The sequence below is a fragment of the Scardinius erythrophthalmus genome, assembly GCF_964197995.2.
Source record: "Scardinius erythrophthalmus genome assembly, chromosome: 16".
NCBI lineage: Eukaryota > Metazoa > Chordata > Actinopteri > Cypriniformes > Leuciscidae > Scardinius > Scardinius erythrophthalmus.
The window spans coordinates 38555843-38573921 of NC_138236.1; the positions used below are offsets into that span (position 1 = coordinate 38555843).

The 18079-nt window shown below is 42.7% G+C and overlaps 2 protein-coding genes across 2 annotated transcripts in view; both read right to left on the minus strand.

Moving 5' to 3' along the window:
* LOC308704148 (NLR family CARD domain-containing protein 3-like) overlaps window positions 1–18079 on the minus strand; it is a 1230758-nt gene that overhangs the window by 325773 nt on the left and 886906 nt on the right. The window lies entirely within an intron of this gene.
* Window positions 1–18079, minus strand: part of grik3 (glutamate ionotropic receptor kainate type subunit 3) — a 183570-nt gene that overhangs the window by 11517 nt on the left and 153974 nt on the right. The window contains exon 13 of the mRNA XM_081389070.1: window positions 1081–1298. Coding sequence (XP_081245196.1) covers window positions 1081–1298 — 218 coding nt within the window. The remainder of the gene's footprint in view (window positions 1–1080; window positions 1299–18079) is intronic.

The following is an 18079-nucleotide window of genomic DNA, read 5'->3' on the forward strand; positions in this document are numbered from 1 at the left end:
GTCTCAAGATAATGAAACTTTAACATCACGATTAGCACTCGGTTTAAATGGCATTTCATGGTTTTTTAAAGGAGGTCACGTAAGAAACCGTAGCTAATCACGGATAATTGTTGGCTCAATTCCATGAAACATTTAAAGTGACCCAAGAAAATTAACAAGTGTGAGCGCTCTTTGATTACTCTTGATAAAATGTTAAATTAACATTTGTCGTTCCAGGCCTGCTCGCTGAAATAATACCACAGCTGAAGTTTTAGAAAACAAGCAGAACTGAAGGTGTTCAGGCAGCGACAGCTTGCTATTTTAATTGCAAACACCTGTTTTTGTAATCTACATTCTAATGCTGAAATCATATACTTCAAGAGACAAAAAGGACACATAATCAAAGTAACTTTGTACACTAAATGTCAAAGCAAGGCTTTGGAAGTATTGATGCAATTTTGAACTCAAACATAAATCAAAACAAAAAATTATAATGTATGTTTTGAAACATGGTTATTTAAAGAAATATTACGACAGCAGCAGAAACTATGAAAGCAGCCTATATTTTGAAAAAATGTATGAATATGCAATCACTGGCTTAAAGACGGCTTGATTTTGTGTCACCCCGAAACCTGATATATTTTTATATATTCTTCTATGCTCGGCACTGCAGCATCTGAGAGCCAAAACTCAAAGCTGTGAAAAAGTAAAACCCTGCAGGCAAAAGTTGAAACTTTTGGAATAATAATAAATAAATAAAAAATCATTATGAAGGAACACTTCAAACATGAGAAGTGACAGCACAGGAGAATTTGCTTTTACAGTGGGAATTAAGATCTAACTGGAAAAGCTTAAAAAATGCTTTTGTGAAATTGTATTGATTCTCTCTCTCCATCTCTCTCTCTCTCTCTCTCTCTCTCTCTCTCTCTTGCTCAAGAATAGAAAAGTTCTTCCTTTTTTTTTTGAAAAGTTAGCTGAAGCTGTCTTTCAAACACATCTTCTGTTAACATTCAGCAGTGGTTCTCAACAAAAAGCTTCATGGAATAAACAGCATGTCTTGTCATTGGTACACGTCCACATGATCGTTTCAGAGGGCTGTACCTTGAAGAAGGACATGGTGGCTCCATCTTTGAGGACGCCAAACTCTATTTTGGTCTGTTTGGCCAGATCATCGGCCGAGTCTACAGGCGAGTCCATCCTCTCCACGGTGAGGAACGCTGCCAGGTTTGCTGTGTAGGAGGAGATGATGATGAGGGTGAAGAACCACCAGATTCCTCCGATGATTCGAGTCGAGAGAGCTTTAGGCATCAGTTCTGAACCTGAACACAAATTAAATGCATCATCAACTGATTACATAAAAATACATCAAGATTTTTTGGTTACATTGTATGCTAATATATGTTTATAAGAATAGGGAATGTGGATCAAATGTGTCAAAGGTCCTGTACACACTGTAGATTCCATGTAGTCTCTCACTTAATGAGGTGATAAAGGCTTTTTTCAGAGATATTAATACCTTGCAATGATGCACTAAATTGATTAAAAGTTAAAGTAAAGGCTTTTATATACATATCATGGTTTCCAGAATTTATCAGAATTTAAAGCAGCATAACTGTTTCAAATCATCATATTAGAATGATTTCTGAAGGATCATTTGACACTGAAGACTGGAGTAATGATGCTGGAAATTCAGCTCTGATCAGAGGAATAAATTACACTTTACTATATATTATTATTTCACCATATTAATTTGTTTTTACAGCATTGGTGAGCAAAAGAGACTTATTTAAAGTGCCCCTATCATGCTATTTTAAAGTTCCCTAATGTTGTTTTGGAGTCTCCTACAACAGGTTTACATGCATCAAAGGTAAAAAAAAAAAGATTCATTTTCTCATAATATTCATTTGCACATCACCACATTTTCAATGATTCTCAAACGACTCGTCAGATGAATCAATCTCTCTAAATCCCTCCTTTCTGCAAGCTACTCTGCTCTGATTGGCCGGACAGCTCAGTCTGTTGTGACTGGTTAACCACGTTTTGGCACGCGTATTGCGTGGAGTGTTGCCAACTTAGCACTTTTGTCGCTATATTTAGCGAGTATTAAGACCCCTCTAGCGACACATTTTCAAAAAAGCAACTAGTGACAAAAAAGCAGCTAGCAACTAGCTGCCGTGGGCCCACCCCCGTCCCAAAGCACTCACAGGGGTCCTGTCCTCGTGCAGCAGCTGCAGTCAGGGCAGGAGATGTTCACCCCTCCACTTCCAGACTGAAGCCGCCGCTGGCTGATCCCGCCCTGGCTTACATTCAGCATGGGATGTAAAATGTAAAATGTTCTTTGTCTAAAATAATTAAATCACTGTACAAAAATAAATCGCTGCATTTTTTTGACTCACACAGCCTCAGTCACTTACTCTCGTTCACTTTGTGTGTGCCTCTCAGTGACATAAGCTAAACTAGCTGGCTAGCTCATCATGACTCAGTCTAAACTCAAAAATACAGAAAGGAGTGTGAATCAAACCCTGAATTCAAAGGCTGGTTAAAGCTGTTTATTGGAGATAATACACAGGCATTCTGTCTGTATTGTAAGGCTGATTTCCTCGTCAAACTTAGCGATGTAAAAAAACACAAGACAACTCAAAAACACACTCAAAAGGCAAAGCCTTATGATAGTTCCACCCAAAAAGCCATTTATGCTTAAAAAATGACTCTGCTAAAGATGCTGAGGCCACTACGGCACTAGCGATCGCTGAACACTGCTCCATGCTGGCGTGTGATCACATTGGAGAAGCATGTAGAACTGCTTTCTCAGACTCCACTGCTGCTACCCATTTCAAAATGCACAGGACAAAGTGCACAGAGATGATTAACGGTGTTCTAGCACCATACTTTCTGAAAAAGTTGGTCGCAGACGTGGGTGACCAGCGTTTCAGCCTCCTCCTCGATGAGTCCACGGATGTAAGTGTTTCTAAATACCTGGGGGTTGTGATAAGACACTTTAGTGACACCAAGCAGACAATTGTCTCAACATTTCTGGGGCTTGTTGAAGTGGAGGGAGGAGATGCCAGATCTATAGCCCGTGCTGTTGTGGCTTTCCTCGAGAACTGTTGTCTTAAAAAAGAGAAACTCAAGGAGATTGGGACCAACAATGCCTCTGTTATGACGGGGATTAACAATGGGGTCCATAAAGTCCTGAAGTAAGAGCATGGTCTCAAAGATCTGGTTCTTATTCGCTGTGTGTGTCACTCTCTGCAGTTTGCTGTAAGTCATGCTTGCAATGACACCACTTTAACACACTCAAATGCAGTTTAGTGTGATAGTGTAGAGCAAGTGAAACAGCGCTGTGTTACCTCACAAGTTTCATTTGTCTAATAAACTGACCTGTGAGTATTATTCAGCACTTGCGGGTAAGTTAGTTTGGTATAGTTTGGAATGTCATCATTCCTCTATATCCATGGGACTCACGTGTGGCGCTGATATCTGTCTCTCATTGGCACTCGCGACCTGCTTCATACCACAGTCGCCGGCGCGTTTTGCCGTATTTTCTTCACATTGTAGCACTATAAACTTAAATTACTCTGTCATTTATGGTCATACAGAAAAAAGAAATATAAAAAAAGAATCTGTGGTATTTCTACTTTTGTATGTGTCCACTTCCAATCAAATCAAAACATTGTGCTTTTGTAAAATAAAGAAAATAAACAGGGTGTGCGTTCTGCCTCTCCGTCGAGGTGAACTTTTTTTTCTTGAGCACGTCTATAAACTGAAACAAAACTCAGCGAATACTTGTCACACATTTATGAGCCATATACCTTTATAAACATTTAAGTGTGAACTTTTAAATGATCGGATTCAAACTGAAAACAAATATTCTCTGTTTAAGTAATTTGTATAAAACCAACAAGATGTCCAGCTTCTCAAACGCTTCCTAATTATTTTTTAATTTGACCACGCCCACGCGCGCAAAAGATATTCACATGCAAATCTCCACATGGAACGCGATCGCGCTCGTTACCTCAAAAACAAAGCACGAAAAAACTTCACAAGTCTCTGCTTTTCGTCGAGTTTGAAAGACGCGGCGTGAGCTTACATTGGAATTACCTCAGAAGAAGAAGAACGTGATTTAAAGACAAGAAAGATGTAAGGTAAGAAATTCTTACATATTAGTTTGTTATTGTTGCATAAATTTCACATTGCAGTTTAGCTGTTGCTAGATATATGGTGAATATTATAATATTTAGACCCATGTTTACTGATACTGTAAACATCAATGTATTCACTCGTCCATTAACATTATTAGATCCTTCGACATGACGGCAAGTTCCATAATTCCGCTTATCATCAACCTACGCCTTTGTTATTGTAAGAGGTTAGCGACCCCTAGCGTCGGAAAAAAAAAAATACATATTGTAGCTTTAAAAATGTTCATGTTTTACTGTGACTTGTTGTAGGCTCCTAAGTGGACCTTAAGGTTAAAAACCAAACCAAACTTAAAATAAATAAATAAGTAACTCCGCCAGAGTGTCTCTTTTGGGTCACTTTTGCCAGACCCAACCCCAGATAAAGGAGGAGGGTTGTAATTGTGACGTAAAAAAAAAAAAGAAACAAGAATCGACAGAAGAAAGTTCATTTGTGGTTCTAAACATATTTAGGGTGTTTTTTACTCACAGTAAGCGGTTTGTGAATCCTGCATTGAACTCCGAGATTTGAGAAGCAGTTTTCAGTAAAATAAAGGGAACACAGCAAAAGTTTAGGATTATACTGCTGTGATATCGTGGTAAAGATTAAAGGGGGGGTGAAATGCTCATTTTCACTCAATCTCCTGTTAATCTTGAGTACCTATAGAGTAGTATTGCATCCTTCATATCTCCAAAAAGTCTTTAGTTTTATTATATTTATAAAAGAAAGATAGTCTGTACCGAGTCTTTCCGGAAAAAAACGAGCGGCTGGAGGCAGGCCGTGTGGGCGGAGCTAAAGCTGTGTGCTAACGCGCCGAGCTAACAACACACAGAGACATTAGAAGCAGTTTCTTACTCACCGCCTGCGACCGCGACTCGACTCCATCCTTAAGCATTAGACGATCTGGGCTTTGGTTATAAAACAATCATCGTCGAAATGCAGGGAACAAACATTCTTGCACAACCTCCGTTGATGCTCTGGAAAAACAAACTCCATCCACGGGTTCCTTAACGCTGGGTTCTTTGGGAATCTGTGCAGGGTTGTCTTGCCCTGGCAACTAAAAACACACTTCTTTGGTGACATTGACTTCCCAAAAGCTGGGCAGGGCGCTTTGATGGGCGTACTGCTTTCGCTCTATTGCTCTGGTCTACGGTTGCGCGCATGCCCGCGTCCTTTTGGAGAAATGCCCTTAGGACCAGTATAAGGAAATTCCGCCACACAGACCCATACTCGAAAAAAACTTTCCGAAACTTGTGACAAACCGGAAGGAGTATTTTTGGAACAAAAATACTCCTTCAAACGTACAATTTAATTTTTCAAACTTTGTCCATGTTTAGCATGGGAATCCAACTCTTTAACAGTGTAAAAAACTCAGTATGCATGAAATAGCATTTCACCCCCCCTTTAACTTTAACCAGTGATTCTTCACACTTGTCCTTGCGCAGAGAAAAAAACTGGCTTTACCTTCACATTATAGAGCACAGCGTCTTCTGGACATGATGCTGTCCAGTATCCACAGGAATCAGATGTTTCAGGTTCAAGTTTTCCCTGGTGTCTGCGCGTGCAATATGCTAATGTTTTGACGTCACAACGAAACGGCTTATGACTCGTTTGAAAAACAATTCATTTCATTGACTCAGAGTCGACTTTGCAGGGTGTTTTCATTCACTTATAGCTATGTAACACACCACATGAAAGGTCATTTTCAAAAATCCATAATAGGGGCCCTTTAAAAGAAAAAATACAGTACTAAGTAATTCTATTTTTCTATTAAAAAAAAAATCTATATAAAATGATAAAAGATTTAGAAAAATACTGTTCAAAATGATACTACAATATACTATATTTTCTTTTCTTTTCTTGGACAAACCTTTATCCCTCTAAACTATCAGTGCATTCTGCAGCTCATCTCAAATACACAGAGACACAAACCAAACAAACACAGAAATGATGGACAAACAGAGAGTTCCTTCAGGATGGGAGCCAGTGAACAGTGCAATGAGAAGCTGGAAAACGCCTCGGTTACGACTGTAACCTCGGTTCCCTGAAGAGGGAACGAGCGTTGCGTCGAGAATGACGCTATGGGGAACGCTTTGCGTGATGACGTCTTGAAGCACATGTAAAATCAGTCCAATGGTGTGGCGGAACGTCAGAGGCGGGTGACGTCACGTACCAGGAAGCTATAAAAGCCGGCCCGAAACAGAAAACGAAAGCTTCGTAAAAGTCTGAAGTCGAGCTGACAGGCATGAAGGAGATATGGCAAGGCGACGCAACGCTCGTTCCCTCTTCAGGGAACCGAGGTTACAGTCGTAACCGAGGCGTTCCCTTTCAAGGGAACTCCCGTTGCGTCGAGAATGACGCTATGGGGAACGTCTATACCAACGCCTCCATAGCTACGAATGTCTGTCCTGTGTGAAATCTAGAGAGCAGCATTAGGAAGACAAAACATGAGACCCTGGAGCAGAGTCTAGATCCAGAGAGTAAAACCTGACGAAAGTGTGCGGTGAGGACCAGCCTGCCGCATCACAGACGTCCTGTAAAGAAACTCCTGAAATAAGGGCCTTAGAGGCCGCCATACTCCTCGTCGAGTGCGACCGGACAGCCAAAGGAGAAGGCTGCCCAGCCGCCTCATAAGCAAGTGAGATAGCCTCGACCACCCACTTGCTCATCCTTTGCTTAGACACTGGACCTCCTTTGTTAGGGGACCCAAAGCACACAAATAATTGATCACTTTTACGCCACAGGGCAGCTCTGTGGACATATGCGTCTAACGCCCGCACAGGGCAAAGCAAATTATTAGCCTCCTGGTCAGCATTTTGAAAGGGAGGAGGACAGAAGGCCTGCAGAACAACAGGTCTGACCACATTAGTGGGGACCTTGGGGATATAACCCGGTCTTGGATGAAGAAACGCTTTAACCATACCCGGAGCAAACTCTAAGCATGACGGAGCAACTGACAATGCTTGAAGATCCCCTATTCTCTTGAGAGAAGAAATAGCAAGGAGAAAAAGAGCTTTCAGAGTTAAAAACTTCTCAGGAACCTCCTCAATGGGCTCAAAGGGGGCCAGGGACAAGCCTTGTAATGCAATGGACAGGTCCCATGGCGGAACCCTAGAGCGAACTGCAGGCCTCAGCCTCCAAGTGCCACGAAGGAAACGAGATATCAAAGGGTCTTTCCCCACAGACATTCCACCCAAAGGAATGTGGTAAGCACCTATGGCCGCCACATAAACCTTTAAAGTGGACGGGGTCAGACCTGCCGTGAACCGGTCTTGCAGGAACTCCAGCACTGTACCAATTGGGCAGTTAACTGGGTCCAACCGACGGTCACTACACCAAGAAGTGAAGACTCTCCACTTCAGGGCATAAAGTTTCCTCGTGGAGGGAGCTCTGGACTGTAGAATGGTCTCAACAACCTCAGTTGAGAGACCTGACTCTATGAGCTGGGCCCCCTCAGAGGCCAAGCCCACAGGTTCCACAGTTCTGGGCGGGGGTGATATATTGAGCCCCCTGCCTGGGACAGAAGGTCTCTCCTGACGGGTAACTCCAGAGGATGCCCGTCGAGGAGGGAGACCAGATCGGGAAACCATACTCTGCCCGGCCAGCGCGGGGCTATCAGAAGTAGGCGAACCCGGTCCCTGCGAACTCTCTCCAGAACTCCCGGGAGCAGAGCCACTGGGGGAAAGGCGTACAGACGTAGCCTCGGCCACGTCTGAACCATAGCATCCAGTCCCAGAGGAGCTGGATGCGTGAGGGAGAACCAAAGTGGACAGTGAGAAGTCTCTCGAGACGCAAACAGATCCACTTGTGCTTGGCCGAACTCCCTCCATATCAGCTCCACCACCTCGGGGTGGAGCCTCCATTCCCCGGGCCTCGGCCCCTGCCTCGACAGAGTGTCTGCCCCTAAATTCTGGACCCCGGGGATGTAAGCTGCCCTGAGTGACAGTAACTTCCCCTGGGACCACAAGAGGATATGGCGTGCCAAGTTGGATAACGGGCGCGAGCGCAAACCCCCTTGGTGGTTGATATAGGCGACTACCGACGTGTTGTCCGTATGTACTAGCACATGGTGTCCCCTGAGATCTGTGATAAAGCTCCTCAGAGCCCGGAAGACAGCTAACATCTCTAGGCGATTGATATGCCAGGAACGATGATGGTCTTCCCACAGACCTTGAGCTGAGCGACCCTCCAGGATCGCTCCCCAACCCGTGAGGGAAGCATCCGTCGTTAGCAGTTTGCGACGACAAGAAGCTCCCAACACTGGGCCCTGGGACAGGAACCAAGGTTTCTTCCACATAACCAGGGCACGTAAGCATCGCCGCGTGACCCTGATTGTGCGAAATGGGTTGCCCCTCGGGGAAAACCCCCTGGTCCTGAGCCACCACTGCAGGGGCCTCATGTGTAGCAGTCCAAAAGGTATCACGTTGGACGCTGCTGCCATGAGACCCAACAGTCTCTGGAACTGTTTGACAGTGAGTAGCTGGCCTAGCTTTACACTTTTCACAGCTGCAAGGATGGACTCTATACGTGGCGGTGACAGGCGCGCCTGCATCGACACTGAATCCCAAACTACGCCTAAAAAAGTGGTCCTCTGGAGTGGAGAAAGCACACTCTTCTTGGCGTTCAGCCGTAACCCCAACTCTTTCATGTGGGCGAGAACAACATCTCGATGTTGAACCGCCAACTGATGCGACTGAGCTAAAATCAACCAATCGTCGATGTAGTTCATGATGCGAATACCTTGGAGGCGCAGCGGCGCCAGAGCTGCATCCATGCATTTGGTGAAAGTGCGGGGTGATAAAGCTAGGCCGAATGGAAGAACACGATATTGGTATGCTTTGCCCCCGAAAGCAAACCTCAGGAACTTCCAATGACACGGACGGATGGAAATATGGACATATGCGTCCTTGAGGTCTATCGTGACAAACCAGTCCTCGGACCTGATCTGTGGCACGATCTGTCTCAATGTTAACATTTTGAACTTGAGCTGCATGACTGACTCGTTCAGAACTCGAAGATCTAAAATGGGACGCAATCCCCCGTCCTTTTTCGGAACTATGAAATACCGGCTGTAAAATCCGGTTTCCCTGTTGGAGGGAGGTACATATTCTATGGCCCCTTTCTCTAACAGAGTGTTTACTTCCTGTTCCATAACCAGAACCTGCTCGGGGCCCACCACTGTGGGCAGGACCCCCATAAACCGAGGTGGGCGTTTTTTGAATTGTATCTGATACCCTCTTTCCACGGTCTGCAGGACCCAACGAGAAACATTCGACAGTAGCTTCCACGCTGTCAAAGATTCTACTAGAGGTACCAGCCTCTCGAGACTGGTTTCTGGATTTCGTTGTTGTTGAGTAGTCAATTCGTCGCCCTGTAACGGCGCACCGGCAGGGAACGACCGAACAGACTGCTCTAACACCCTCCTCGGAGGGGGCGGGCATCCCGAGGCCACTACGTTTCCGGGTGGTCCTTGAGATATGTGCTCGCCGGAGACCGCTGCGCCCTGTAACACCGGAGGCGGCAGGGTTGGCAGAACGGTCCCCTGAGGGTACCGAAGAGAGACGGGCACCGTAAAAAGAGGTGTTAACCGCTCTGCTTCGGGGGGGACTACCCTCATATGTCCTGAGCCCTCGGACATCAGGATTTCTTCCCAGCAGCCTTCTTGGCGGTAATAACGGTCCGCAGATCCGCTCTACCCCTTGAAGACTGCTGGGTTTGAGTGCGCCCTCCGTGTCCCCGAGATTTTTGTGGGGGAGCACGGGAGGACACACTCTGCTTTTGAGTGGCACGATGATCAGCGCTCTTTTTAGAGGAGTGAGGCTGCTCCCGCTCAGCAGCCTCAATGAAAGAACGGCGGGGGAGAAGTTTCTGGAGTGCAGCAGCCTGTTTTGAAGCTTCTTGCGATTTAGCTACCGCACTGTTCACTGCATCTCCAAATAGCCCAACAGTAGAAACCGGCGCATCTAAAAGAACATGTTTTTCTCTATCTTTGATGTCACTCAGATTGAGCCACAGATGCCTCTCAGTGGCCACCAGGGCTGCCATAGACCGCCCGACTGATTTAGCGGTCTCCTTGGTGGCCCTGAGAGACAAATCTGTGGCTCTACGCAGTTCGGCTACTGTGTCAGGACCAATACCCCCGCCCTCCTCTAAATCACCCAGTAATTCTGCCTGATAAGCCTGCATAAGGGACATCGTATGCAGACACGCTGCAGCTTGACCAGCGGCTGCATACGATTTATGAATCAGGGAAGATGTAAACTTTACTGGTTTAGTGGGGAGTGTAGGAGTCTTCAAGGAAGATGCCGTTGCTGGAGAGAGATAGTTCGCCAACGTTTCCTCCACCTTCGGCATCTCCCCATAACCATGCTCTTTATATTTATAGATGGAAGAGTAATGGGATGTTTGTGGTGTGTAAACTCTGTATGACATTGGTTTTCCCCACGATTTCGACACCTCGGTGTGGAGATCGGGGAAAAACGGAAGACTCCTGCGCTGAGGCTGTGCACGAGATGGCAGGAAGCGTTCGTCGAGTTTACTTTTCGAACGAACGTCCTGCCTATCCTCTGGCCACTCAATAGACAGTCTGTCAACTGCTCTAGTAACTACATCAAGCAGCTCTTCAAATGCATGAGACTGAGGTGGCGAATCCTCAGACTCAGCTTCAATACTGACAACATCCAACTCCTCAGAGCTGGATAGTTGTAGTACTGGTGCCTCTATCGGGGGGGAAGAAACCGCAGCGCGTGCTTCCACACCCTGATGAGAGGCACTGGATCTGTCAGTAAGAGGCTGAGATAAGGCAGAGCCCGTCTCAACATCCACTGACAGATCCATTTGCGAACCCCAGGTCTGAGATCGCCGCCGAGCCTCAGCCGCGGCGGGACCCGAGCCCTGGGGAACGTGGTCGGGATTGAACCGAGCCAAACGGGATCGGAGCGTCCGCAATGGAAGCGCACAGCAATGCACACAGTCACCACCCTCGAGTGCTGACTGGGCATGCTCCTCTCCCAAACAAACAACACAAAGAGTGTGTGTGTCACCTCCCGTTAAATAACGCGGGCAGGGATGGACACACACTCTAAACTGCTGCTTGCTCGCCATACTGAATAATATATATATATATATAGACAGACAACACCAAATAAACGGACAGATTCAACACAGAGCGCAACTGAAGACTCAGAAAGCTTTCGTTTTCTGTTTCGGGCCGGCTTTTATAGCTTCCTGGTACGTGACGTCACCCGCCTCTGACGTTCCGCCACACCATTGGACTGATTTTACATGTGCTTCAAGACGTCATCACGCAAAGCGTTCCCCATAGCGTCATTCTCGACGCAACGGGAGTTCCCTTGAAAGGGAACTGCAAACACACACACACACACACACACACACACACAATCACACGTACACACTCAATCACAAGTGTGCACGCATACACGCACTCACACACATGCATGCACACGTACATGCACACATGCGCACACACACACACACACACACACACACACACACACACACACACACACACACACACCCACCCACAAACACCCACACACACATTATTTTACATCTATGTTTCTGAGGAGCGGACAAAATGTCCTCACTTTGCTCCCTTTGTCTCTACTCTCATGATCTAAAACTCAAACTGGTCCTTATAAAGATAGTTGTACAAGTACACACACACACATACACACACAGTTCACCTTCACTAAGCTCTGTTTTGGCTAAAATACAAATTTAGTTGACAAGCTTTTTTATTATTATTATTTAAATAAAATCATTTTGCTTCAACACACAGAATCAAATCGGCTCTAGTGGGTCTTGGCTTTGTGGCCTTGCTTTTTCAGATGTTCCTTTATCATGTTTCAGCGTGCACGCTATTAAAGAAATGCTGATGTCACGGCAAACAACCAGCTGACAGATTCCCCAGCATTACGCTGAAGCTCAACATCTGCTTATCGCTGTGTAAAAGTAGCGAAGGCAAAGTTGCTAAACTGCGCTGGTCTGTGGGCTATTCTCCACGGGTTTGCTTCAGAGTCATATTAATTATGATGACCTGCTTTTCCCTGTCCTGCTATTTCCTTCACAAGCACTGAAACACATCGGTCCGGTCGAACTCAAAGCAGTTCCAGATGAGAATAATTACCTGCACTTAACATTCCCACCTTCTCCTGGAGAAGAGGAAAGTCACCGAGCGGCTCAGCGCCAGAGGCTGTGTTCAGTATTCAGCCTGATACTCCCACTCTTCACTAAAGCAATAATGTTTTAAACACCAGCATGGAGAAGAAATAAAGATATGTGCACGATTAGGAGAAGTGAGCAAACTGATAAAGCACAGCAGTTTCCAAATGAACATTTGTGCAGTCAGTGGTAAGCAGAAACAGTGAAGGAAAGAAAGTTGGCCGGTTAAAGCTTGTTTAGCTGGTCATCCGTAACTCCGCAGGGTTTGGGACTTGCAAAAACAGACCCTTTTTCATGGAATAATCTGCATTTTGCACAATGAAACATCCGTTTTTGTTGAGACATGAAAAATGCCTTTGTGCTTTTCTCAGTTGAGCTGAGCCGCTGTGCGCTAGCGTGAAGGAGCTTCCCGTCGACAGGAACTGATGTTAGACGAAAATGACAACGAAGAAGAGAATTAAGACAAACACTGTCTGGTATTTTCTGACATGTGGAAACATTCATTTTGTATGAATGCCAATTGTTTAGTGTCTGGTTTTATTTGTTCTCATTTTTTTATCAGTTGTTCCTGCTGTCTTATTCTAGATACAATAATACTGGATTTCCTTTTATCCTTCCCAGATGATTATTAATTTGCGTTTCATTATGAATCGACTTTGTCTCCAATGTTTTTCCTAAAAAAATAATAATAGACCACTGACAGACCATATAGATAGCAAAACCACCTTAGGATAGTTTCAGATGTCTTGAGTTTAATTAGTCTCTTATTTTATTTTCATCTCATTGCTGTCTAGAAGAAACAGTTTTATGAAAATAAAATACAAATTAGGATAAGTATTAAGAAAGTTAGGAAGAATTAGCACTGTGTTTCTTACATGTGAAATAATAAATACTGAATTCGTAAAAAATAAATTAGTTTTATGTTATGTTGTAGTGAAAAAATTGATTTAAAATACATTTATTTCATACTAAGCATACTACAGGTCCATTAACATATTTACTAGCTTATCGCTTGAGACTGCTATAAATATCATAATTAAACCATATTTGGAGTAATTCTTTATTGCACAATGCAAATTTCTTAATATGAAGCCATATGTGTTTTAACATCAATATTAGTAAGGATAGTATGATCTCTGTATAATATCAGTCTGTAAGTGCAAGATATTTAAAGTGTACTTAAAGTAAACTTGTAATATTTCCACTTTAGCACAATCAGACACTTCAGTATATTATTAGTTGGACCTCAGCACTATTTCTGGATAACTAAAGTGCCTTAAGTACAAAATTAGTTGTTCCCATTTAGCAGACTTTAAGAATACCAATTTAGTATACCAACAGTACAATTTCAGGTTATTTATATTAAGTAGGCTACATATATATGTACATGTATTTGTAATATACTTAGCATACAATAAATGTATTTCAAGTACATTTTGGTATATTTGGTTTTTCGTAACACATTAGTTTAGGGTCCAACTCTCACTCTATTAGCTAGTTGCATATTAGCATGCATTTTACTAGGATAGTTGCTGTTTATTAGTACTTATAAAGCACATATAAATGCCTTATTCGTCATGACCATATTCTACATCCTTTTACAATACCTAAACTTAACAACTACCTTACTGACTATTAATAAGCAGTAATTAGGAGTTTACTGAGGCAAAAGTCGTAGATAATAGTTATATAATAGTGAGAATTGGACCCTTAAAGGGGTGGTATAATGCTATTTTCATGTAAAATAAGTCTCTGATGTCCCCAGAGTGTGTATGTGAAGTTTTAGCTCAAAATACCCCACAGATATTTTTATATAGCATGTTAAAGTTGTCACTTTTTGAGGGTGAGCAAAAACGCACCGTTTTTGTGCCTGTCCCTTTAAATGCAAATGAGCTGCTGCTCCCGGCACAGGGGGCGGAGCTTCAACAGCTTGTGTCCTTTTACCTCACACAGACATGCACTGAAAATTTCAAAAACGTTTAGCCTTTTATGTTCAAACGGGAGTCAGACAATGATGGAGAGACTCAAGAAGAAGAGACAACATGTAGAAGCAACAGGACATTTCTGAATGGTTAGTTGATGAATTGATGTAGTTTATGTGTAGTTATCTTCTAGTCATTGATTAGCATATTCTGTCTTGATAATCTATAAATCGTGTTCCGGGGGCGGGGTTTATGTAAATTTTAGGGTTTGTGATGTCACTAACCCGGGAGGAATGTGGTGTAGTCTCTACCAGCCGTTTGTTTTAGTCCTTAAAAAGCAAATATCTCCCTTTGCTTTGAACTTTGAGCGTTGTAACTTTGCAGATGTTGTTTATGCTCAAACAGCAAGATTACACACTAAACTAAACCCCTTTAACCCTCTAAGCGCCAAAGTCGCAAAATTGCGACAAGACGTCATACTTAATAAAACAGGCTGTAGATCCTAATATGGTGTAATATCTCATTTGTATTCCCTACCACTAGATGGCAGACATGTAATACTTTGATTCAAGACCAAAATGACGTCATGTTCCTATTCAAAGTGTTGGAGGAAACAGCAGAGCAAGTGAGCGATCGTGTCATTGATGCGGAAGCAGTTCAGTTCAGAGCGTCTGAGTAAATTGTGAGATTTGTGAGAGAAAATCGTCACAATGGCTAATAAAAACTTGTACCTTGAGGATATGTTGCAAATGTTATTCGCCGATTCTGACTCTGAAGGGGAATATTTGCCTTTTGGAAATGACGATCGGCCGTCTAATGATCGCGCTTCTCCCGGTACATCTTTGCCGCGCAATTGTGCCGCCCGCGCCTCTCCCGGTACAACTTTGCCGCGCAATGGTGCCGCGCGCACTTCTCCCAGTACATCTTTGCCACGCGCGCTTTTCCCGGTACATCTTTGCTGCACAATGGTGCCGCGCGCGCCTCTCCCGGTACATCTTTGCCGCGCAATGGTGCCGCGCGCGCTTCTCCCGGTACATATTTGCCGCACAATGGTGCCGCGCGCGCTTCTTCCGGAACATCTTTGTCGAGCAATGGTGCCGCCGCGCAAGGCGTGAGTGTTCACGAAGCACAAACAGATAATTTTGACCATTTGCCCAACGTGGATGGGGTTGGCAGGGGTGGACGTGGTCTTAGTGTACATAAGAGAGCTATTGCTAGAGGTAAAGGCAGCAGAGGTAGAAGAAATAGTTACTTATAGTTTTACTGCTGATTTCCTCTTTTCCTGATCATTTTGAAAGAGGATAAAAAGACAAAAAAAAAAAAAAACACTCCATATATATTTTTTCCTGAATATTACTGATGAACTGATCAAAAAGTAGGCTACTGTTCACATGCGTTTTACTACTATATAGTATAGTAATAATTTAGTACTTTCTCCTGTTATTTTTGGTTTCCTCTTTTCTCATCATTTAGAATGAAGATTAAAAAAACAAAATAAAAAAAACATGCAAATAAGTCAAACATCAGTTCAATGTCTACTATTTCCTGAATATTATGAAATTCAAGAGGGCCGCCCCCGATGACGTCATAATATGTAAATTAGATGAGTATATTTACACCCCACATAAACTTTCAGTCATCCCCAACATTTTTCTAATTTACAGTAGATCTCTATCTTTAAGCCCTTTCAAGCCACAAGCTTTTGAAATTTTGATGTCAAAATCCAGCATTTTTTAAAAAAAAACTTGGCGCCTAAAGGGTTAACTAAAGTGTGATCATGTTTTTCACTAGCTGTGCTGTCATAGCCTGATGCAATAAAACTGAACTTATGTTTAACACCATCTAATACTAGTTGATGCTTTAACAGTTTTTAGACTTTAATAAATTGCTGCTAAAGTGTAAATCATCAATCATTCATGCAACCCTAGTGAGTAAACACACACACACACACACACACACACACACACACACACACACGGTACGTCATATGACTTTGAGAGTCAAGAAAGAACTTCTTTTGGCTCCAGACAACCAATACATGAAGTGTGTTTCAAACCGACAGGTATCGCATGCATATCTTATCAGTGGAGATTTCATGCGTAACGAAAAGCGCAGCAGATTTGCACTCCCCGAGAGTAAAGAATCGCCGTGGGCACAGGAAGAGTCTTTTCTATTTGTCTCCTTACATGAGGTAAAACATTTCATTACTCCCTGGCATGTTTTATTATGCCGTTTGGTTTTGAGGGTATCATTTGCTAATGTGTGCCTGTGAGGGGTGTGGAAACAGCTTCAACCCCTGCGTGTCTTTAATAGCTTCCTCCATCTAATTCTGTGAGGTGGCACTCAGCACAGAGCCAAACACAATATTTAAAATGGCATTAAGGGAGATAATATTTGAGAGAGAGAGAGAGAGAGAGAGAGAGAGAGAGAGAGAGAGAGAGAGAGAGAGAGAGAGAGAGAGAGAGAGAGAGAGAGAGAGAGAGAGAGAGAGAGAGTGTCATTCCCTTTGGTGTTGTGTTGAGATAAAATCTCAGATTAGCACTTCTTATTCAAAAGTGGCTCCATTAAAAGACTAAAATACTGAATCCACATGATTGTGGTTTCGTTAGCGATTCTTGTAAGTTTGCCGTCTCAATGTATATCCAGCAGCAAACTGAAATACTTTGACTGAATTTCAGTTTCAACTGAACATGATGAGACAGAAAAACTCAAAGTAATGCAATTAAGACCATACATAGATGCAGTTGGATTATGCTTGTGTCAAATACATTAATAACACATAAATAGAAGAAATAAGAAAGAGAAACATGAGAAGATAAATCTCTTAAATACCCTTGATAATAAATATGTACAGTTATTTTCATCTTCTTCATTAGTGTCCAAAAGTGATGTCACAAGGGCATGTTAGTTATTAATGACCCTACAAGTATGATTAAACCATTTAAATATGAGGAAAATATTTTATATTCTTAAAATATTTTAAATATGAGGGAAGAACAAAATAGTAAACTTTGTTTAGGTATTTATCTGACAACAATATTTGGCAAAAAATACAGATTTAGCAAATTACAGTTACAGGTTTATTTTACTATGCAAAAACATTGAGTAAAACATAATCAGAAATTAATATTTGGTTCTCTCTTGTTTTAGTATGCATTCATAATTTCTTTTGTATGACAGCCGGGACACACATGATGCCACACAATTTGATTGGATTATTATCAAAAATAAAACAATTGACTCCAAGCAAAACTACGCAATATGCTTACACAATCTTTAACAAAAGTTTATTAATATTTGAATAAAGGGATGTAAATTTTCCTAGGTCAGACATCGCTTTTGGCCAATACTGTATGTCACCCAATGGCTTAAAAATTGTCAAAATATCTATTCAGTTCCCCAGTATTAAGTATCCTGCTTATTTTCTCTCTCTTATTCAAGTACAGAAAGACTGTAAGTCTGTGATTGTAATTAAAAATATGGTCATTCATCTTCTTTTATGGTCTCCAAGCATAGTTACTGTTGAACTACATGAATCCCCAACTCCTGGAAGATTTTCTGCTGGTTGCAAGCAACAACAGATCTTAGAATAAATATGAATAAACACAATATGAATGATTCTTGAGACTCTGTAATAGACGTCTATTAATGAATCAGATTCAATCAAGGTTTGAATCAGTCTAAAGATTCACTCACTGAATCTGCACAAGCAGTACTTCACTGATTTGCTGATCTGGGGTGTGTTTCCCGTACAACGCCCTAACTCGCTGCTTCACTACCATAGTACAATACTGGTACATAGTACAACTAGCCAG